General features: G+C 41.2%; 1 protein-coding gene across 2 annotated transcripts in view; it reads left to right on the forward strand.

The window, feature by feature from the left end:
- Window positions 1–22,125: 22,125 nt before the first annotated feature.
- The window catches only part of INPP5F (inositol polyphosphate-5-phosphatase F), a gene marked incomplete at its 3' end in the record, with an annotated part of 40,242 nt that continues 38,712 nt past the window's right edge, over window positions 22,126–23,655 (forward strand). For both annotated transcript variants that reach the window (XM_080347693.1, XM_080347694.1), the window contains exon 1: window positions 22,126–22,363. In XM_080347693.1, coding sequence (XP_080203819.1) covers window positions 22,267–22,363 — 97 coding nt within the window. In that variant the 5' untranslated portion in view covers window positions 22,126–22,266. The remainder of the gene's footprint in view (window positions 22,364–23,655) is intronic.

Below are 23,655 nucleotides of genomic sequence, written 5' to 3' on the forward strand. Positions count from 1 at the left end.
GAACTGTCACTCTTTATTTAAAAAACCCAATATGGTATGTAATTTTTAATGCAATGAATGTTTTAAAATAACAGTTGGCCTGTGAACTGTCTGCGTAGTTGTAGGTAGAAGGTTGATGCTGCTTTTAGTTTCATTTTGATGGTCAACACCTCCCTGTAAGGATACACAATGTCTTGTAACTATTTGAATACTGCAGCTCTTGGAGCAGCATTGTGGGCATTCCAGCAGCAGAGGTGTGAAAGTTAATCGGCCTGCATAATTCTTGGATGAACTCACTTCAGTGACATTTCTTCTGCAGGATTACATTTCAGTTGAGGACACACATGTTATGACATCACAGAACAAAAATACTTAAAATCGAGGAAAATCGGCTATGGCTTCTTAAAACTGAGCTATAAAGCAAGGTCTGTGGGAGGCGTGAGGCCCTGTCTCTTTCTAGTTTTTCTTAGTAGCCCACTAAAGTAATTTGGATCAAAACCACCTCCTTAGCTGAGATGGCAATGTGGAAATTCAGATTACAGTCATAAAAACATGGTATTTACAGGAAGTTAAACAGCTGCTATCCTTTTAAAACATGTCATCCACTCCTAATGGAGCCTGATTCATGTTCTACTATTCAATATTTGTCAGAGTAGGTGGAGTAAAATTTAATGACAAGTTGTGGGGTTTTAAGAAGCAAAGCTAAGGGTAAACTGATATTCTGCTAAGCAGTACTTTAAAAGTTGATTATTAAAGTCAGTGATACTACTGTAGAATTGGGTACCACTCGAAGCAAGGTTTCATGATCTGGCCTAATAAGGGAAAGTACATTTGGCTGCCCTGGAGCTCCCTGGCTGGAAGACGGTTGCTCTGAGTCATAGTCTCTCTTTGTTTCCTCTCTTGCTCAAGATTAAACTACACCCAGTCCAGCATATATGTCTTCACACATCAGCGTAGCTACATGTCCTTCATATGGGCTGGGAGGAGGGAGTAGCAAGGGAGGAAGCAGATGAAGATTCCCACTTGTTCCCTATAAGCTTCTGACATCTTTTGCAGAGCGTGCTTGCTTCCTTGCATTGATGCCAATGATACGGGCACCTGGCAGCGGAGAGGAAAAGGGTTCTTCATTAAGTTGCATTTCTGCAGTGTGGTATGAGCTGGTCTGTGGCTTGAACCTTAGCTGGGGAAACTGGGCTTTGAAACTCAAGTAGAAAGCGATTAGGGTTTTAATACTAGCGATAAGAATGACATTACGTTGCATTACTGTTCAAATACTGCCGTGCCCAACAAATGGCCACTGCACTGTGGGATACAAGGTGTTCAAATACATATATACTGCATTTGGAGCAGCCATTTAAAAAAATAAATATCACAAAGGTTTTCAATAAGAAAAAAAAAAGCTGCCTGTTACTCATTTTGATTCTATGTCCAAGCGTTTAATTTATTCAAGAAGCAAATAATCCTCAAGACAGTGAAAGACACTGTTGCAACTAATCTAAAAGTAGCAAGAGGGATATGAAAACCCTGCACACAGAATCACAGTAAAAGCTTAGGCTATTTTCTGATTGCACTATCTTGTCCAGCTAGTGATGTTTTAAATGCCAGTAGTGGTCTCTATATTTAAACTATCACAGCAGTGAGGCATTGTGTTTCCTATAAATATAGCATTTTGACTATTTACACACGGCCAAATGACACCATACCCTGCGGAAGGGGCAGCAGATAGTGACATTGCCCCCAAGAGCACGCTGAGATACAGTCGGGCCACTCTCTGGTGTCCCATTCCTCCCGTTCTCCGGTGGGAGGTACAAGCCCTGTATCAGAGATCTGCTTTACTTCCAACTTTGTTAGCTCGGCTGTGTTTGCAGACAAGTTGGGGAAGGGAAGGAGAGGAGTACGAGTGAAACTCAGCCCAGAAGGCAGGGAAGCAACACGGCACAGTTTGGAGGGGCAGGTCATTCCCCTGCACTCCAGCAGCAATATCAGCCAGCCCAGGAAAGCCCTTGTCTCAGTGTCACTATTCTCAGAATATCATGTGGCACTTTTAAAAATTATAGTTGAAATAATAATAATAAAAAAGCTGCTGGTGGCTGGCGTATAGCTGCCGAAGAGGTTAAAGATTAATCACGGTATGCTTATGAGAAGACTTCATTTGCTGGGTTTTTAATTTCCCTCCTTAGATGTGCATGTATTGATCTTTTAAAATACGCAAGTAACCAAATAAAAGACATTACTGCATCATGAACTTAAATAAGACGTACACAAACATGAGGGTAAAACGGGTTTAGACTAAAGGAGTAGTTACGGGCAGTAACTTCAGTGCTTTTGGTCCTGTCGTGTCCAAGTAGTGAAGTGCAGGTGTCTTAAGAAACTGAAATCTAAATAGTGAGCTGTAAACGTTTAATATCAGATCAGTCTTTGATTTTGCTACAAAAGCTAATATTGATCAGAAACATAGTTTTTCTGACAGACAAATCCAGGCCTCTTGGGCCACTTGGGTAAAGGAGGCTTTTAGAAAAAGCTGATCTGAGCTCTGTAGTGCTGGATGTAGAATACAGGTTGAAGCCATAAGTTAACCATACAACAAATTATTTCCTGGAGCATTAACATAAATATTAGGACTCAAAATCCAAAATTTGCTGGATATAAATAGTATCATTAATGAAATATTGACACAAACATTTTAGCAATAGATACAACAATCTTATTGGCACTTTCATCTTCTATTGATGTGACTTAGGATCTCATAATAGTACACAGGAGATCCAAATGAACTAGTCTGTTTAAACTCTTTTTCTCCTAAGACACAGGATTTGCTTAAGGATAAATGGATGACACTAGGACACATTAACGTTGCTCCACAAAGAGCCTTTTGTACTGGATAATTTGGATTTCCCAGCTCTACACAAACAACACACAGTATTGTATACGGTATCAGTCTACACTCCCGTGAACGACTGTGCAAATGTGAACAGTCTGTCTGCTCTTTGTAATGCTAGATACTAATACAAATGTAATCATATGCCAGCCAATGTAATCCACAGCAAGAGTTATTTTAAGATGGGCAAGAAGCTGGTTACAAAGCAGTGGAATGTACCAAATCCCAAGCAAACACCTTTCCAGAATTTATAAATGGGCAACTTTAAAACATAAAGAGTGTAAAAATTACAGGCTAGTTCAGTTGTTGCCTACCAGAATTTTCATTACTGTCTGCAGAAGCTGGGAATCTGCACAGATGAAAGGAAGAGGTACAGCCTTCGGTATCCATAGGCTCCCGCACCAGCAAACTGCAGGACAAGTAAAAGTACAGGATCACAAGTTAAACTTCAGTTTATAGAAAGAGAAGTGCATTTGCCACGCATATTTCAGAAAATAATGCTGAAGGGCACCGATCTGTAAAGACACACTTCACATTTCAGAATTAAAACATTGAATACGGAGTTCTTTATCTCTGGTCCTTTACATTTGACATCTATCCAAGGCCTGTGCAGTATTCTGTGACGTGTTCCACAACAAATAAATCACTATCAGAATTTTCACTAATTGATAACATTGTTGGAAGTCTTGATAAAAAGGCTGGAGACTGAACAACCTGAAAATTAGCAGCTTCTCTTAATGAGAAAGGTACCTTTTCTAGGAAAGAAGTGAGCAGGTAAGAAAATGTAACAAGCTTTCAAGTGTTGCTACTCCCATTACATCTCCTCAGTGGACAGAGGATCTGCCTGCAGGGCTGTTCAGCTGCCTTCACAAATATAAAATGATTTTTAATATATGGGGGTTGTATTAGTTTTAAAACAATAAAAGAATTTAGCAAGAAAGGGGTACTGAAATGTGCCTGGCTTCACTGGCTTCTGCGGCACCTGACAGTGAGCAGATTAGATCTGCAAAATCATCTACATGGATTACTTGAAACCCTGATTTATTGCTTTTCATTTGATGAACTTTGAGTTCCCATCCATGTCTGTCTTGGCAGGGAAGCTCAGCTCCTTCTGTTTGTGGAAATGAGCAATATCTGGAATAATTCTCTTGTCTCAGGGTTGGCAGGCAGATGATGTACGTTTTCTGCAGCCCATATAGATCTGTGTCAAAGAATGAGAGGCCAGTAGTCTCATCTCTCCACGTGCACAGCTCAGAGTGTAAAATCTGTTAATAAGAGCCATAATATTAACGCAGTAGGCATTTTCATATTTTATTTAAATAAAATTGAGATTAAACCATGAAAAACCTAAAGCAGCATTGCCCAGCTTCCAAAAATACAGAGATTTTTACTTCCAAAGGATTGATGAAATGATAACGCATAACCCTAGTGAAGCATTTCAGCAGATGTTGGTGAATATTGAGTCCACAGGACTCTCAACTCATCTCCATTCCTGCTCTCAAACTGCCTGTCCAACTACCATGAAACCTCTTTCCTTCTCCTGGCCCATTACCCCTTAGGAAAGAGTGAGACACAGCAGATTTGCATCTCAAGATTCAACGATTTAGAGAGCCTAGTCAAAAAAATGTTAGTAGTTCAACTCTATCTCTCCAATGAAACGTGATCTCGATCCTCAGCCATTAAATTAAAAAATGTATCAAGATTTCTGCATGCCTGCATACCAGCTAGGAAGCCAACTCACAGGATGGAAGGTGCCTGGAAGCGTGAGGACAACCCTTAAGGTAACTGTAATTCTATCCAAACTGGGCTTCTCTCCACCCAAAATACTGAAGTCATGTGATTTACTCTAAGACTTCTGAATTTTGTACTTTTGAAACATGTAAGCATCTGCAATAGCTGCTGAAAGTGCACGGGAGCACTACCAACTTATAAATGGCCTTTGTTAAGTGTTTATTATATTTTTAAGATTGTACAAAGAAAGGAAAAAATGCTGGCAGTGCATCCTGACACAGAATCAATCTTCTACATAAGAGATATTTTGTAATTCACTTCAGTGGTTACTTCAATATGCTACACTGTGAAAAAAAAGTATCAGGACTGAAATTTAACTGTATGGATTATTAGATTACACTGAATAAAGGATATAAGGTAGAAAGGGTTGTATAACAATATCATAAACAAATATTGCTGCCTAGAAACAGCAGGCATAGACACATTAAAATATTTAAGGTACCTTAAATATTAACTACCTAGCAACAAGTCCCTGATTACTCCAAGGAAAATATGCACTACTAGGAAAGGCAGAAATCATAGCAATCATTATTATTATTATCCTTCCTTTTTTTTTTTTTTTTTTTTTACAATAACAATTACACACATCACTCCTGTTACAAAACATGCAATTAAATGCACAGACAATCCCTGCCTTAAATAGTTTAGGCTTGACTACACTAAGAAGCAATGTATGGCTATGACATTACAGAATCTGTATTTGATAGGACTGGCTCTTTGCATCACTGGGTTCTAGCTCCTCCTCTACCTCTGACCTACAGTGTGACCATACCAATGCATTTACATTCACACTTTCCTAATTTGGTGCTTGCATTTATAATGTAGTTGTGCCATAGCATGGGTAAACATCATCTGAAGCATGTTACGTGACATCATTTCACAAGAGAACCAGAGTAAGCTGTGAGTCTTATTTCCTGTGACATTGCTCATGTCACTCAATATTCCCGTACGTTACTCTCCCAGTGACGTGCAGTTGGCAGCATAAGGAGCTCCCCATGTCACAGCTTGGCAGGGCTGTGTCTTCCCGCACCACCGCTGCGCGTTCCGAACGTATGAGCCCAAAGGCAGAATTTCCTGCTGCACCATTTGCAAAACAGCTGAAAGGGCTGTGATGGAAAATGGTTTCCAGTAATAGTTAAACAAACTTTCTAATCTTGCATGTGTTCATTACAGCAGTGAATAAACATGTTGGCAGGATGCTCACACGCGGTGGTGGCAGGCTCTAGTGATTTTTTTTAAAGCTTAGAAAAGGTGTCAGGTTAATACAGGTTTGCAGGGTGTTGGAGGCCTTGAGTTCCCGCAGTTCTAGTTATAACAAACAACATTGACATATCTAGCATTTTAAAAGCTGCGATACTTTCAGATTTGGCTTCCAAAGTAGGTTTTGTAGAACCCTACTTGCACATGACATTCTCAAGCTTCTCATAAAACCAATAACCATTTCCAGTCTGGGATCTACATGAAGACAGGAATCCCCTAGCAGAGGGATTAGAGTTTGGTTTATAGTCTATAAACCAAAAATAAAGCCATTGGCTCATTTCTGCACTTCTGTATTCCATAACCACAACACCAATCCTCATTGCAAAATTTAACTCTACTAACAATCCTAATCCATCGGTCTCCACCTGCCTCAAGAGAAATATGAACCTGCAGACTCTGGTAGAACAAGCCTTGACTCTTTCCAGTAGCACTCCAAGTAAATTACTCTAGAATGTCTTAATTCTGTTAAAATAAAACGTGTGTTCTCAGATTTTTAAAAGGAGGTATAAAGCATTTATTTTTATAATTGATTCAGATTTTGTATCATCCAAGCTCCTTCATCTAGAACAGGGGTGTCAAACTCATTTTCACGGGGGGCCACATCAGCCTTGCGGTTGCCTTCAAAAGGCCAACTGTAATTTTAGGACTGTATAACTGTAACTACTACATTTATCGAGCCCTAAAATTACATTTGGCCCTTTGAGGGCAATTGTGAGGCTGATGTGTCCCCTGGTGAAAATGAGTTTGACACCCCTGCTCTAGAGGGTGAAATTCTCCCAGTGTCACATAGTGCTATTTTTGCCTTTTGTCCAGAAGTTTTCCATTGGGAACTCTGCATGAGTCTCCAGTAGTTGTTGCCAGAACCTGATCCACCAGTGTAATCCACTCCTGATGCATCCTTTCCTGTGACACTCCTCTCACACAGGGGCAGCAAAGTCAGGGAGCTTTGTGTGCTTCGGATTTTCCCTGTTCTCCCTGGTGACTTTTCTCCCTTCAATATTGCACAGTCGAAGCTTCCCTTTGTTGCCAGAAGCTGGAACAGAATCTGGGTACATTTATGCAAACGGTGGAGGAAGAGCAATTTTTGCGCTAGTTCATGTGGACATTTCAGGTGTGGTTCAAGCAGGTCATGTGCAGAAGGGACGTTTTATCAAAGCCAAGCTCTGAGAATCTTTCAGTCTTAAAATCTAAAAAACTGAAGTTATTGGGCTTGAGCCAAGAAACATATTTCTAACTAACTTTATTTGCCACGTGGTGCTCTGATAAAGGCAAAATCCAATCACTGGAAGAAACTAATAATGTCAGTAAACAGTAATTTAGCATTCATCACACAGCCAGCAGTTACATAAAGAAAATTGGCTAATTATAGCATTATTATTAAAACCAGCAAATACCGTGTAATTTTGCACCATGACAAAACTATGAGGTGTACCCGAGGAAGGGCCACCTCATGCAGTCGCATGACTGCAAGTGGAAAATACGGCCCAGTTGTTCATCTCAGCCGAATGTCGCCATCTGAGCTCCATGTATGACGTCAACAGCACCGTGACGTCGCACTCGGGACGAACACGGTTCCCAGCGACCAGCAGAGGGCGGCGGAGCCCAAGGATGGAGCCGGACGCGCCGCCTCCGGAGCACCCGGAGCGAATCCGGAGCGAACCCGGCGCTCCCGCCCGGGCCCTGCCTTGGAAATCAGGGGCTTGGGGGGATGTACGGGCTCGTTGTCTCCTAAAGCAGCCACTTTAAAGTGTGCTTGGAATTAAGCACTAGGGTTGAGCGTGGAATGATGAGCGAAGAGAAGGTGACGAGCCATTTGTGCCACAGTGGCTTGTGGCTCGTGTTGCAGAAACCCACCAGCAGTCCCTGGATTGACTGTGGGTTTTTTTTCCCTTACAATATCTACTGTCATTATTGAAAAAAATCATATTAAAGAAATGAAGCTCCTTAATTTCCTTGGTCTCTTCTCCCAAGTAGTGATGAGAGGAAATGGCCTCGAGTTGTGCCACGGGAGGTTTACATTGGATATTAGGAAAAAATTCTTCCTGGAAAGGGCTGTCGGGCATTGGAACAGGCTGCCCAGGGCAGCGGTGGAGTCACTGGAGGGGTTTAAAAGGCGTTTAGATGAAGTTGGTTCTTAGGGACATGGTTTAGTGCTAGAGTTAGGTCATGGTTGGACTCTGTGATCCTGAGGGTCTCTTCCAACTGAAATGATTCTATGATTCTATTTTATGATTCTATTCCTTGATTTTATCCAAGTCCACTACAGCACTAAGAAAGACAGGTTCTTGTTCTAACTTAGCGATTTTATATGAATATGATATGAAAAAAATCCCACTTGAGACCAGCACAAGAAGCAGGGACAGTTACTTTGGTAGGCACTTCTGTGCCAGAGCAGGTAATGCTTATTATCAGTCTTACGGCACGTAAGCATCACTTCCAGCTCAGTACAGGTGGTGTTTTAAGGAATGCAGGCTAGCAAGAGACAGCTGAAACCCTTCAAACTTCAAAACTACAAAATAGGAAGAGGGGTTCAGTAATTCCAGTATGTTGAATCAGAGTGACTTTTCTCTATAAGGCACTGTGGAGCTGTACTCTGAGGCTTCTGAGGATCAGCGAAATATAACATTTCAGCCCTGCTTTTTAATAAAGTGCTGCTTCAAGTGGAAGGTTGGACTAAGGATCTTGAGAGGTCCCTTCTGACGAGCACTGGCATATCTACATTTTGATTTCTGAAAGAGTCATTTTAAAAGAACAAGATACTAAAATCACAATCAATTGCTCAGTAGACATTTGGGTTTTTTGTTGAGGGTGCTATTTCTCAAAGCCAGGCCAGGCCAGAACTCATATAAGCCACTTTTTCCCTGAGACAGAGTGATTGTGTGTATCCTATTTTAGAGTGACTTAGGTCAGCAACAAAAGCTGCCAAGAAGTCACAATCATCTGACTCTAAGGGCTGGGCCACTCTTTTTGATATGATAGCTGATGCAACCTCCTCTTGAACAGATTGGACTGTAAGAAGAGGACATGTAAAGCATAGAGCAAAAACTGCTCTTTGCATAATGGAGTACTGTCCAGAGAAATTAATCCTATTATCACAATAGTTGGGGATTATTTTTTACCCAAGTTCCATCCCAGGGAACTTTGAATGCTCTTATGTGTACTTATCTAATATTTTAATTATATGATTCCAAAGTGCTTTCCAGTCATAAAATACTCCATGGGGAGAGGTCATATGCCTATTATTCCAGCCTACAAGTAGCACAGTAAATTATTTGCAGTATCAGTAGTATAAGCCAGCCGTGTTGATTCCTAGTCCTTCCAGGATCTCTTTCCCATAGGTATTATACTGCTGTGGTGGGACATAATTTTTTAGTTAATGTTCCATAAGCTGAATCCAAATACACCAAACAAAGCTGAAGGATACATGGCTACTTAACGCAACATACTCTAGCTGAGAATCAAATCTCTGACCACATCTGGTTTTGTTAGTGTTAAATTGCATTTGCCTGTGGATGCTGTGTTTGATTGAGAGCAGGGTAGTGGCATCTATTTTAAAGACTGTTATAAAATTTAAATAGAGAGATTGTATTTATCTTTTCCACTATAATTAACATTGAGGCTTGAGGCAAATCAAATCAGCCAAAAAGAACAACTGCATGCATAATGCATGAGTTGGTCTCAGAAACCTTGTTTCAAACATTTAGTTGAGCAGGAAAGTTATTTGAGGACTTGAACATGTTTGTTTTCTCTTTTTCTGGGGTTGGGTTTTTTTGGCACATTCAGAGATACCACTTCTGTAAAAGGCAAGCATGGCTGAGTGGGGATAAATGGAACGCCAGTCTTTTTTTCTCTCCTTTTCCCTCTTCTCTATGTGAACCTTTATCTTTACATTGCTTATTCACTGTTTTTTTGGAAAACATTGAAAAATCATCCCTCAAGTTTTAAGGTACATTTGGAGAATGGATGTCTCGAAAGAAAGCATTGGTAAACAGCGCAGAAAGAAACAAAACTCTGGTGAAGAAGGTATTTTTCCTTAATTAAAACAATGATTTGGGAGGCTACAGCCCAAGCTTTCTGACAAAGTATCTCCAGCCTTAAGGAAGTGCCTGAAATCCATTGGCCTGAAATTTGAAAATCTTACTGTTTCTCAGGTTAAGTTCAATTTGCACATTATTTATAATGAGGCAGGTATAAATTAAATAACCTCGTAAGACCTGAGCACAGGACATGACACTAAGGGTATCATTCTGAAGACTCAGAACCTAACTGGAAGAAACACAACAAGTGAAAGGGATGAATGTTGCCTTTTCTGGTTAGCTAGCAAGTATTTCCAGTTCTGTGGTGTTGCTATGTTTTGACAGCAGCTTCTGCTACTACTTAATAGATATATGCACAAAAGAAGAAAGACAGAAAGGAATAGATGAAAAGAAGGTCAAGGAAATGTGGAGAAGGGTAAAGAGACTAAGATTCAAAAGAATAACATTGCAACAAAGCATCATAAGTTGTGAATAGGAAGAGATCACTTCAGTTAATTCCTGTCTTGCCCAACAGCTCCTTAAAAAACACTAGAGGTGGGTATTGCCCAGCTAATTTCAGTGAGCAGTCAATTCCCTTGCTTATTTATCCAAATTCTTTGTCACCGTCTAATCTAACTCATTCTTCCTGCAGTTATGACCACTACTTTGTTTCTTATCTAGGATAAGACCTGGAATTGTTTAACCTTCAAAACAAAAGGCTCGGGGGGGATCTTATCGATGTGTATAAATGCCTGATGGAAGAAAAGATGGGGCCGGCTCTTCTCAATATTATCCAGTGACAGGACAAGAGGAAATGGGCACAAAATGAAATATAGGAAATTCCACTTAAGAAACAACTTTAATTGTGAGGGTGGTCAAACGCTGGCACAGGTTGCCCAGAGCAGCTATGGAGTCACCATCTTTGGAGACACTCAAAACCCCACTGGACATGGTCTTGGGCAACCGGCTCTAGCAGACCCCGCAATGACCAGGGACGCTGGGCCACAGGTACCTTTCAACATCAACCATCCTGTGATTCAGTGACAGGAGCAAAGAAACCAGTTATTCTTGATCTCTTTCCAGCCATTTTGATATGTTCCAAGACTGTTTCCCATAAGAAACTAGTCTAAAAAATCCTAGTTCTGCAAATCATAGATCACAGCTTCTAAAATTCAAAATATCCCTGATTTCTTTTGGTTCATTTTCAGCTGATAATTCTTGAAGTGGTTGTATGAAACTGAATATAGTATTCCCACTGAGGTCTTACTCATAGTAGAGTAAAAGGATTACTGCATAGGTCTTACGTATAATGCTCCTGTGTATTCATTTTAGTACAACTGGATTTTTTTTTACGTTTTTGTTCCTGGTTGATTGGTCAATTTATGATCTAGGATTACCCCAAATCTTCCAATTAACCAGCTGTTCCTGAGCTTGTATTTATACAGATGATCATTACTCTTGGAAATACTTCTTTTGCCAGTAATTTCATTCATTTCAGATAATTTATTCAACTTGCCACAATAATCTCATAATGGAATCCTGATGCCCAGTGGGCTTTCAGGCCCTCATACCTTGATAATTTACTAAGAACACTGTTATTCTATAATTTGAGACATTGCTAAAGATATGGGATAATCCAGACTCGTGAGTTAACCCTGAGTAACCGCTCCACAAGAGAAACTTCCCAGCTATCTGGGACTGTGGAGGTGTCCAAATTGGACCACATTTCATTAGATAATTATGGGGATATCACAAGACACAGGATCAAAGGTCAGATAAAGTGCAGATACACACTATTGCCAGGACTGTTAGACTGTCATAAGAATAAAGGGTATTGATTCAATTTTAAATTTATTATGTTAACTGATTCTTAACACTTTGTTTTCTTGCAGGTACTTGAAAGTACATACTTTGACTGTTTTCTTCTATTTTTTTTTTTTCGTTTAAGAAAAGGCTGTGACTGATGTAAAATTCCCTGAGTCTTCCTTTTTTCCCCTTTTTAAGACTCAGGATGCTGGCACAGATTCATCGATATATATATAAAGCTATAACCTCCCACTGGTTTCACAGACAGCAAAATACAATAGTAAAGTAGAAGCCCAAATACTCCTCTCTGGAGTCTCGCTCATCCTCTGTTTGTTTTCAAACATCAATACTTCCCTGTCCAAGGTTGTCACATCTCTACCTGGTCCTACCAGACTGATGACAGAGTGTAGACTCTTGCAATAACACATGCTTGTAATTTTTCCCTTCAATAATTACTCAGAGATAGATCTACTTCCTCCCACATTCTATATGGTGCAATGGTGTATATGACAAGCCTACAATGCAATTATAAATGAAATGGTGCATTGCAATTCTTTGTGTGTCTCTTTCTCCAAACAGGTAATCGACTACTTATGCTTCTAGGATATTTAAAAACTGTTCATGAATGGATTTGACCTTTTCTCAGAAACATCTTCTCGTAAAGCTGAGTTATCTGTGTAGCTACATATCAGTCATAGTGTTATAGCTCTCTGATTTATCACACATAGTCATAGATCTACATACAAAGCTATTATAGATATGCAGGATACATATATTGCTCAAATATATGTATCTATTATATATGTTGTAATATAATTAAAATGTCAAAGTCAAAAGCATGTTAATAATTGCCAAGTGTTACACGTTGCTGTGATTGCACCTTGGCTTCTCACAAATCCAAACCCTGACTGACTCCAATGACAATATAGAACTTCCCTGATTTCTCTGAGGTATAGTCTTCTATCATGTTTTTTTTTTTTCTTATTATTTCCTAAAATATAGAGCTGGCTTTCATTTATCTGCATATAAATATGATTGTAATCTCTTTCACCATAGCAGTTTAAAACATTTTACATGTATGGATATTGTCAGGCTATAATACTTTTGCACAGTAGGAAAATCCTACCTTTAGTCATATATGTATCAGTGGGGTAGAGAGAGATTAAGTTACTTAACCAAGGCCACGCAGACAGGAAAAGGATTCAGATTTTCTCATTTTTAGTCCTCTTTTTCAATCTGCTGTCTGTCTTCTTTCCCTGGGTTTTACAATGACCTACATATCACTGCTGAGAAATGCAAAGCCAGCAATAAACACTTTTAGCCTTTATGTAGCAATGATCATCTATCCTAGTTATTCAAGTATAGAACTTACAATCTCACAGGACAATAAAGTTATTTTAATCTTCTGGTTCAGCCCTTTGAGAGTCATAAGAATTCTAATTACCGGTACAGCACTGAACTGCACATCCAGAGCTTGAGGACTGCAAATTCTCTACATGACTTTTTTACTCACAAGCCACAGATGAAGGAAAAGCTGGTAGTATTGTTTGACCTAAATTATTGCAAAGCAGCTAGAGATTCTGCTCTCAGGAGAAAAGGATTCAGGGTTAGTCTCAGAACTTCATACATCCTTGCTCTTCTCTTAAATACTGTTGTGTTTTTCTGCAGTCTAACTGAAGCTTTACATTGAGGTTCTGTAAACATGAGTTCTTTCAGAGAGAAGTGGGTGTGTATGTCAATAAGGTTTCATTATGGCTCTGTATGCCTATTAGAATAACTACACTAGCAGAGTTAGAAATAATCACCTCTTTAGCCAGCACATCTGTGCTAGTGAATGTGGTTGAGCTGCAGCAAGACTTACAGGAGACCTCTCGTACTGTTCCAGCTCATGTCATTTGGGAAGGTGATGCAACGGTCCCTGGAAAAGCTCCTTTGGATGGCACCCTCTGTGTCTCATCACTGGGCTCTGCTGCTCTAGGTACAGTTGAGCACATGAACTGGATTCCTTGCTGTTGAAACAAGACCAGAAGATGCACTCCGGGACTGCATCTAATGTGCTCCAGTTGCTAAAGGGTCTGTAGGACAAAACTAGATCTAATCTTAAATGAAGCTCTCGCAACATACAGAGTGCAGAAGCTGGATCCTCAGCGCCAGCTGTTTTGTTCTCCAAATCCTTTCCTGTTGTCCCACACTGCTTGCTGATGTCGGCATGGTTGGCATTAGTGCATTTATAATATCGAGATGATCTGACTCTGCGTTGCTCGGCGACTGAGAATGAATTTACAAGTGAGTGACTGGTAAGTCCTGACCCTAAAAAATCAGGCTGCTTCCGTCCAATAAGGGCTGGCTGGGTTTACTGTGACTCTGTTTTCTGTTATTTGGAGTCCAGTTTCACAAACAATATTTTAGTAGTTTATTCTGCGTCTGCATGAGTTCCCTGAATTCAGCTCACAACATGCTGCACATGCTTGTGGCGATGGAGCACAGGCACGGTACAGGAATAGAAACACACAGCTGGGGAGGAGGAAATGATTATTTAAGATGGCTTTAGCACTGTTGTTGCTGAATGTCACAGCATGTCAAACCTCACTCTGAAAAGTTCCCTCTGGAACATATTCTGGGGTAAGAAAAGGAGAATTTGACCCTAAGTTAATTTATTGCATAGGTTTTTGCTGCAACTGTACAAGTACACATGCCATTTTAAAAGCATGTTAGTCACAATATAGAAAATGAAGTCAACCAGAGTGATAGAATAGAAATATTTTGTATTAAAATTGCAACAACTGAACTAAGTACTACAGTATCCTTTCCATCACAACTTGGCAATGCTTAAATCTGGAGTGCTGAGACCACTGGCTTCCAGGCTGATCAATGATGTCACGTTATCTCATGTTTCACCCCTTAAGCATCTAATTCTCTTCTTATTTCTTGTCTTCCGTAATGGTTCTAAACCTCTGGAACCTGAATAGACATTATGCTCTGGCTTTGAACAGTCCCTAGCAAAGCCAGGGTCCTTAGCCACAACTAGAGTTCTCTGGCATGACAGTACTGTAAACAATGCATAGTAATTCATAAATATCTTATAAAATAATAAGTGCCATGAGAAAGGGGAGCAAGAGGAAAGTGATTAAATAAAAAGCCCAGGGAGGGGCAGGCTTTTCCTGTGGTTATTTCCATGACATCCAACTGACAGAGATCTTGTCATTGCATAGCTAATGCATCTCTTTTTCATAGGATAGCCAAAAATGGTGAAAAGTGACTAAAAGAAATGTATAACACTTCAGTACTTGGCAACTATTGCTATTATTCAGGTGCTATTTGATGTTCAGCCTCAACAGTATTCGTAGAACATAAAATCATGTTATGTCAAGAATTAAACACTTTTACTTTGCAGTTTTTGCTATTTACTGTCAAATCACCACAATACTAAGACACTGAGTAGTCCTATTCATAAATAGAGACAGAAAGTATGATAAATCTCCAGCAAAAAGCTAGATTCAATGAACCCTAATAACATGACAAATATAACTGGATGTTTTTTGTTTCCATAATATTAAAAAAAAACCCAAACAAACCCAAAAACACACCGAAAAAACCCAAAAAACACACAAGGAAAATAAAGCAACTTCCAAGAAAGCTACTTACAAAATTGATTCAAATTGGCTAAATGGTATCAGATAAAAATAGACTTACTTTTTTTTTTTTTTTTTTTTTTTTAATAAAAGACTTAAATTCCAATGATCCTTTTCATTCTTTCTAAAAGAAAAGTCTGACTTTTGGTTTGAAATGTGAACCATTTTGCTCTTAAAAAACACTGAGCCTAAATGAAAAGGAAAGGACGTGAGGCAAGCTTTTCCAAAGGTTAATAAAACCATTCAACTTGCTCAGACTGCTTTTATATCTTATTTTGCTGAATATATTCTGCTCAACTCCCTGGAGACTGAGTTAAATACTGTTTTGTAGTCAAAACCACCAACAAGATGAAGTTGTCTTTGAAACATTTCCACAAAAGTCCAAATTATGATCTCATGCCACCTTAATAAAGACATATATGGTTGTGAGGAAGCCTGTTTAGAAACACCTCCACCGAAACTTTCTTTGATCAAATGTAGGTCTAGAAAGGAAAGTCTCTTGTGAGGCAAATGTGCCAAAGCCTGCACTTGGGAAAAATGAGTCTCTTGTGTAGATCTCCCTCGATGCTTTCTGGCAAATGGGATTAATGCTCAATCAGCCCTTAATAAAGCAACAGACTGAAATGGGGCTGTGGAGCAAAATGTAAAATCTACTCAGTGAAGGACCTTCTGTGTCTCAGCTGGTCTGCTCTGCACACTTCCAAAGCCACTGGAAAAGCAACATGCCTGGTGATCGGATCAGGAATAGCAAGTAGAATCTGTTTTAAATTAGCTGTGAATTTTATTACAATGGCCATGAAGAGCAGTACATCATTTACCTTGGAGAAATAACAAATTAAATACTATAAATAGTATTTTAACTGATAAAGGCAGACCAACTGCACAGTAAAGAATCTCTTCATGCGTGATTGCATCAGTCTGCAAAGTGAAATTTGTAATTGTAGAATAAAAGAATTGCAGGCAGCCAAAACATTCTCATTTATTTTTGCAAATGGTTTCATTGATTTGATCTTAACAGTAAGCACAACAGTGGGAAATCAATACATTACCCATAAGCCATGTAGTATATTGCAGATGTTAACCACATACACATTGCTTTGAAGGGAAAATGTTATTGTTTTCCTGTGTGCTCAGTGAAACTTGGTGAAGTCAATGGAAATATTCCCATTGGCAAGCAAGAGGTTTTCATGGGGAAGGAGGAAATACCAGAGTTGCTCTTGCGTTAGAGATAACTGCAGCCGCCATGTGAAAAAGTTATTTCAGTGGAATGAAAGCTGAAAATAAAGTCAGGCAGAAACATTTTCTTGCCAAAAACTAATATTCATGCCAGTGGTTTTGTATTTTTCTGTTATAAAACACAACATACAAATATCTTTCAGAGTATTTAATATTGAAAGTACATTTACAGGTTATTGTAAAGTGTTCTGGTGGCAAGTGTTGACTGTCACGAACAAATATCTTTTTTATCTGCTCTGTTGCCAATCAGAAGAGCTTGTTGTTTTGCTTTTGTTCTGAGGAGGTACCTTCTCAAAGCAGGCTTTTCAGAGTGTCTGTTTAATGCATAATATAACCTCTCCGAAAAGCACACAAAAGCTTTTTAAAATTATATTACAGAAGAGGAAAGTAACTCAAGAGCCCCTCTTGCATCATAGTTTATCAACCATCTCACACAGCTGGGGTGCTGTCAGGTTAGTAGATACGTGGTGAAGGATTAAGTAAATTAAAGAATCTGATTGGAATTTTGTAAAGCCCTTATCCATGATGTCGCTTAAGACAGTAAGGGTGTAGCATCATGGATTTATTATTCATATTCCTGTATTAGTAGGAACACATTAGAACCATCTGAGTTGCAGAAACAGGCAAACCAGTTTGTCTTGTCTGCAAAAAAAACCAGTTTGCAAGAAAACTAGCAGGCATAATAGGAGGCTGGTCTGGCTGAATGGGGAAAACCTGACCCAGCTCAAATGCAAAAAGGGAGCACATGGAAAGCACAAGTAGGTAGGGACTACCAAGGAGGAAAACAGATGCATTGCCTGGGCACACTGGGATGCAAACAGGAAAGACAAAGCACAGCTAGGCTAAAAACTGGCAAGGAGTATGAAGGGTAACAAGAAAATCTAAATGCATTGCTGAGTGCGGTAGGCAACCCCATGATGAAGGGTGTTGGAAAGGCCAAGGCCATTTTTGCGTCAGAGTTTACTGGAGGATCTGCTTTCAGGCCTCCCATTCCTCTGTGCCCAATAGCAAAGTTAGGGTATAGAAGTCCTGCCCGTGGTAGAAGCCCGAGTTAGGCATTACTTAAATAAGCTGACATACAAAATTTCCATTGGACCTGATGGGATGCATCCAGAAACTGGCTGGTGTCACTGCAAGGCTGCTTTTTATCATCTTTATCATAGTACTTGATACTCCTGTAAACAACTAGACTGAATATACCTTGAATAAACCATTAGGCAGCAAAAATTGTTTCTGCTTGTCATCAGATACCTAAATAAGTGATGGCCCAGCCTATCAGTCAAAAACAAAGCAGAAAAAGTCCATACTATAAATTTTCCACCAACTGCACCTATGAACTGGTATCTCTAATAGCAAAAGAGGAATGAGCTGACTAAAATATCATGCAGGCAAATGTTATAAGTGCATTCACTACCAAAGAGCATTTTTCTGATGTTTGTCTGGAAGCTGCCAGGAGCAAAAGACAAAAAACCAAAAAAAGTGTTCCATGACTTCTTAACCACAGACATTTAGAAATAAAGATCCTTGCACTCTCTACAGCATCCTTTTCAAAACTGGTGTCATTAATCCCAGGAAGAGCTGTGCATTTGTCCAATCTATGCAATCAATCCAGACTATTACTAAACCACCTCACTTCCCATTAATCAACATTTAAAGTTGAAATCAAGCTCTGGGCAAACAGGTAATCCCGAGAGTGAGCATGCATAACTAATTGTCAGTCTGCGCTGTTCACAACGAATTGCAAAAATGCAAAATTCCTTTTCCACTTTTTTTTTCCTAACTAAAGCTGACAGGCTCAAAAAACACTGCCCAGCTGTGAAACTACAGAAAACACACTGAATGTAAACAGAAAACTACCCAAGGGGAAAAACATCCTGACCAAAGGGTGAACAAGGACAAAACAAAGTCTGTCCTTGAATCCCTGCAAGGAGCTCTGTATTATTTTAATGACAACCTCATGCACTGCACTACAACACTGAACTATTTGGGAAACGCATGCAGAATGGAGATGATATTGCAAGTGGCGGTGACAAATATTTAGCAAATGATAGTGCAGACTGCCCAGAAACAGAGGAAAGAGATGGGAGGAAAAGTAAAGGGTTATGTTTTGATCCACTGAGATGTTCAGCTCTTAGTTTTAAACCAGAAAAGTTCTGAAGCACATGCTCATCTTAAAATATGTTAACATCCAATCAAGCATATTTAATTTATACAACTAAAGCCATGCATATACTTAAATGCTTTTCTAGGCTGGATGCTCAGTACCTTCCAAAACCAAGCTCGTGCCTGGGTCTTGAATGTTAACATTTAATAAGGAGATTTCTGAGTTCTTAATGTCCTATACTCATACGTTTTGTAGCATAACTAATTTTTATATATTTGAGTACACTAATGGAGAAATGCTGTATGGAAGAGATACCAATCTTTTCAAAATTTGGTTTTAAAGTAGTGCTGTTCAATCATAGATAATTGAATAATAATCGGTAATTTTTTTAAATTTGTGTGATGAAGAGGTTAACCTCCCCCATAGTCCATCCCGCTCTGTCAGCAGGGACTTCAGTCCTTCCAGATAGAGTGTGTGTGAAGGAACCCCTGATTTAGCCTGTCAAAGGGAAGCGGAAGCCTCTGGCAGGGGAGGGAAATTCCTAAAATGGATCTGCCACTGACAGAACAGACTCATTCTGGAAACCTCTGCCCTCTGCTGCCAGTTCCCAAGCCCCAGCTGGAGATTCCCACTCTCTTGTTGCATGACAAATACCACATCAACTGTTCACAGAGCCACTCTGAGTGGGTGGAGTCTGTAGCAGGACATCTTTCTTACTGTCATTTTCATATTGATCATCATTTGTTCTTACGAGACAGTATTAATCATCTCAAAGTCTTTATGAGTTTTTCAGATAATTAATTGAATGTGCATGTAAAAGTCAAATGCTTACATTTACACAATGAAATGAACGAATGGTGCCATCGAATATGGTGTTTATTTGCACTGTCCAGAAAACAATAAAGTGTTTCAAGCAGGCAGATGTATACAACTGACAGCTAAAACAGATTATTTCACCTACAGAGCGTTGACTTCTCAAAAGTCTGCCTCATCTCATTTTAGCAAATCTCAGCTCCAATTAATTCTCAAATTTTTTTATTCCTTAAGGCTTCACACATTTCCCTGTGAGAAGGGGAACGCTGCAGCTACTGACGCTAAGATGTCTGCTGCCTGTGACTCATCATCTAACTAAACTACTGTCCCGCTGCCCGCCTCATAGAGCAAGGAAGGGAAGAGAGAGAGGAAAGGAGCAAAACTCAAGAATCTCTTCCAGCTGTCAATTGGCAGCTTCCTTGCAGGGCCACAGAGTGACTTCTCTCCAGGAGAAGCTGCAGTGTGGATTTTACTGAGCTGAGCACTTGAAAAACCTGAGCATCTTGCTGCTCCTCACCCTTCCCTTTAGGCAGCTAAAACTGAAAGATAGACACAGCTTTCGGTTAGAGATACAAAATGCATCCCATTGCAGTCACAGCTCTGCTGTCCATTCATCCCACCTGAAATTTCACAAAGCCTTCTCTACTTGAGCTAGACTTCATTTTATGACACTACAAATGCATTTCATTTACACATGGGAAAACAGCACTATGTTCTGCTAGGAAACAAGCCGTGGACCAATCCATCCCCGTTATTTCATGTCTTTGTATGTTTGAAAATATATCACATTGTGCTTATGGGAAAATCAAGAAACTAATTCAAAAGAGATACATTTATTAAAAGACTGAGAAGTCATTTAAACCCTTCTCTTGCCCAGTATCTGCAGGACTGATCTGAATTACCGGCATTACGAGCATTCTGCCAATGGCATTGACTGCTGCACACAAGAATTAGGCTACTCTGAAAGTTGTGGGGCATTCCCAAAGCACAGCATTTTCAAAATTGAGATCTGTAGCCAAAAAAGAACAGTGTGTTATTTTGCATACCTGCCCCAGGGAAAATGTTAAGAGATACTAGCATCTATTATCAAGTTCAGTTCCATTCATATCGTTCCTGTATTATTTAAGTGCACTTAAAAGAGCGACAACATTAGAGGTCAGACCTTATATTTGAAAGAAAAATCTTAAACTGCATTAAAAATACTATCAAGCCCATCTAGAGACTTTTCAAAAGGAAATTGTTCATTGTCTTCATTCTCTTAAGAAATAAGGGTAGATGGAAATAAACAAAAGAGAAAAATCGTGTTTCCAATACTATGTAAAACTACTTACTTAAACGTGCCATTAATTTCCGAGTTACACTGAAGATGTTCTTTCAACAAATGTTCCCAAATGTCTGCATGCATGATGGGACACTTTTTGTCCATGTCCATTTCTACTTCAGTTTTGTAGGGAGTGGGACTTCAGCTTCTGTAAACAAATAAAAGTTCTGGAAACCTGCAGACAACTGTCCAGTAAGGGTCTGTAGCAGTGATGAGTTTGCTCGTACTTTTTCCAGCATTGCCTGAAGAGAGAGCGTATAATTACCCTTGTATCAGGAGGTGTCCCTTTCTGTATAAATATTTTAAATCATAAGTCCCCACCATGGCGCCTCAGCCCAGTTCCCTTCCCCACTGTCTCTGTGGGGTCCGGGTTCCTCCTTTGCGGGGGGCGGCTGAGGGGACTGGGCTGAGGGTCTGGAGCACAAGTGTGATGGGAGCGGCTGAGGGACCTGGGGGGTTCAGCTGGAGAACAGGAGCTGAGGGGAGACCTTCTGATCTCTGAACTGCCTGAAAGGAGCTTGGAGCATGGAGGGGGTTGGTCTCTGCTCCCAGGTAGCAAGTGATGGGATGAGAGGAAATGACCTCAAGTTGTGCCAGGGGAGGTTTAGATTGGATATTAGCAAACATTTCTTCCCAGAAAGGGTTGTCAGGCATTGGAACAGGCTGCCCAGGGCAGTGGTGGAGTCACCATCCCTGGAGGGGTTTAAAAGGCATTTAGACGAGGTTCTTAGGAACATGGTTTAGTGCTGGAGTTAGGTTACGGTTGGACTCTGTGATCCTGAAAGTCTCTTCCAACCGAAATGATTCTATGCCCCAAGGGATTAGTTGCCAGCTCCTCTCTCTGGGCATTTTAGGGCTCTGCAATGTTTTGAACTGCTCCACTTGGGGATAAAGCCCTTCAGCCTTCTGGAGGAATCCACAGCGATAAATCCTTGCCAAGGCTTCGATATGGACAGTGTCCCACTGCCCCTTCCTAGGAGTCTGACCACAGGCTTCTCCTCACTTCAGAGGAAACGCATTTAGACGAGGTTCTCAGGGACACGGTTTAGTGCCAGAGTTCTGTTACGGCTGGACTCGCTGATCCCGAGCGCCTGTTCCAACCGACACGACTCTGACTGACCCTGAGGGACCGGCGGCGGGAGCGGCAGCCCCGCCCCTCGCGCTCCCCAAGCCCCGCCCACCGCAGCTGCTGCGCCTTTAAGCGCGCGGCGGGGGCGCTAACGGGCCGCGTCACGTGCGGGCGGCGGGGCCGGAACCCGAGCTGGAGCTCGTCCCCGGCTGAGGAACCGCCGCGAGCCGGCGGGCGGTCTGCGGGAGCGCGCGTCTCGGGAGCGCGCCCGGCCCTCCCTCTTCCGTGCGCGGGAGCGGCGGGAGCGCCGGAGCGCCCCGCTCTGCCGCCCGCCCTCTGTCCCTGCCGGCGGCGTGCGAGCATGGAGCTGTTCCAAGCCAAGGACCACTACATCCTGCAGAGCGGCGAGCGGGCGCTGTGGTGCAGCCGGAGGGACGGCAGCCTGCAGCTGAGAGCCGGTGAGCCCCCCGCCGCCGCGGGGCCGGGGCGCCTCCCTGCCCGCTTCCTGCGCGGCGAAGGGACCCGCCCGCGGTGCCCTCGCCGTGCGGCGGCGGTGGCCGGGGAGGGGGCGCGGAGGGGAAGGGCGGCGGCGGGGCTGGGGGGGAGCGCCCGGTGCAGCTGCCGAGCCCCGGGCCGGTCGGTGCGGGGGTTCAGCGCTCCGCGGGCTCCATCGCCCTGGCCCGGGCGGCGGGTCCGGCGTGTGCTGGAGCCGGTGGCCCGAAGAGAAACGTCCGTTCCCGGGGCTGAGGGATCGTTTTGTCTGGCACGGAGCGTTTGTTTCTCTGCAGAAATGAAGTCGCGCTGCCCCCACCAACTCCCCGGAGTAGTTTAATGTGTTGATATGCATCTGGTCACCTTCACCGGAGCATCGTTGAATGGGAAAGGGCCATCTTGTGCTGGGTGTCAGCCTTATATAATTGATGCTTGCCAGCGCTGGTGACAAATGGTGATCGCGTCCTTGAACACACTCCGTGGTCTCTTTTAGGAGGAACTGAGCAGGTGTCTACGCTTGTAAATTGCTCTCAAATTGTTTTAGTGACTATTAGGGACCCTACATGTATTAATATGAGGCCGCAGACAAGGTAGTGGGACCAAACATTGTAGGTACAGTGAGTTGTGTTAATGGAAATTTTGAGATAATGGTGATTGTAACATCCTATCTTAGAGATTAGTAAAGGTGCCTTCAAAATGGAATACCATCCTTAGAAATTAGCTTTCCTTGAGTAATGTGTGTAGCCTAGATGTAAAGGACCCTAGTGTACCTGCTTATAAGTTAAAAATACTCTTAAAATAGCTGGATGTTTCACCAAACATGTGTCAGGCTGCACAGATGTTACCTGCAGCTTTCCGAAAAATGGGATCTGTGTTATGCTAAAAAGTCAGTTAAGTGTGTGTTTGACCAGGTTGGCTATCTGAGCACAGTACACTTCATCAGCTTTTTTAAAAAGCTGGAAAAAGTTTATATATCAACAGCAAATTCCAGAGTTATCTGTGTTTATACAAACAACTTTCATATTGGCCTTTCTTGTGTTATGTTTTCATACTTGGCTCATGCTAATGCTTTCATGTTGTCAGCGCAATTGGTTTACATCTCTTAGATAAAATTACAGATTGCCTTAAGGTGACTTATTCTTGTCCAGCAGCTTCACTTATGGTTGAAAAAGAAAGTCCAGTAATACTTTGATTTATAGATCACCTTACAAAATACTTGATGTTAAGTTAGCAAATGAAACTGCTAGTCATTGAAATG

This window comes from Nesoenas mayeri (assembly GCF_963082525.1).
Source record: "Nesoenas mayeri genome assembly, chromosome: 7".
NCBI lineage: Eukaryota > Metazoa > Chordata > Aves > Columbiformes > Columbidae > Nesoenas > Nesoenas mayeri.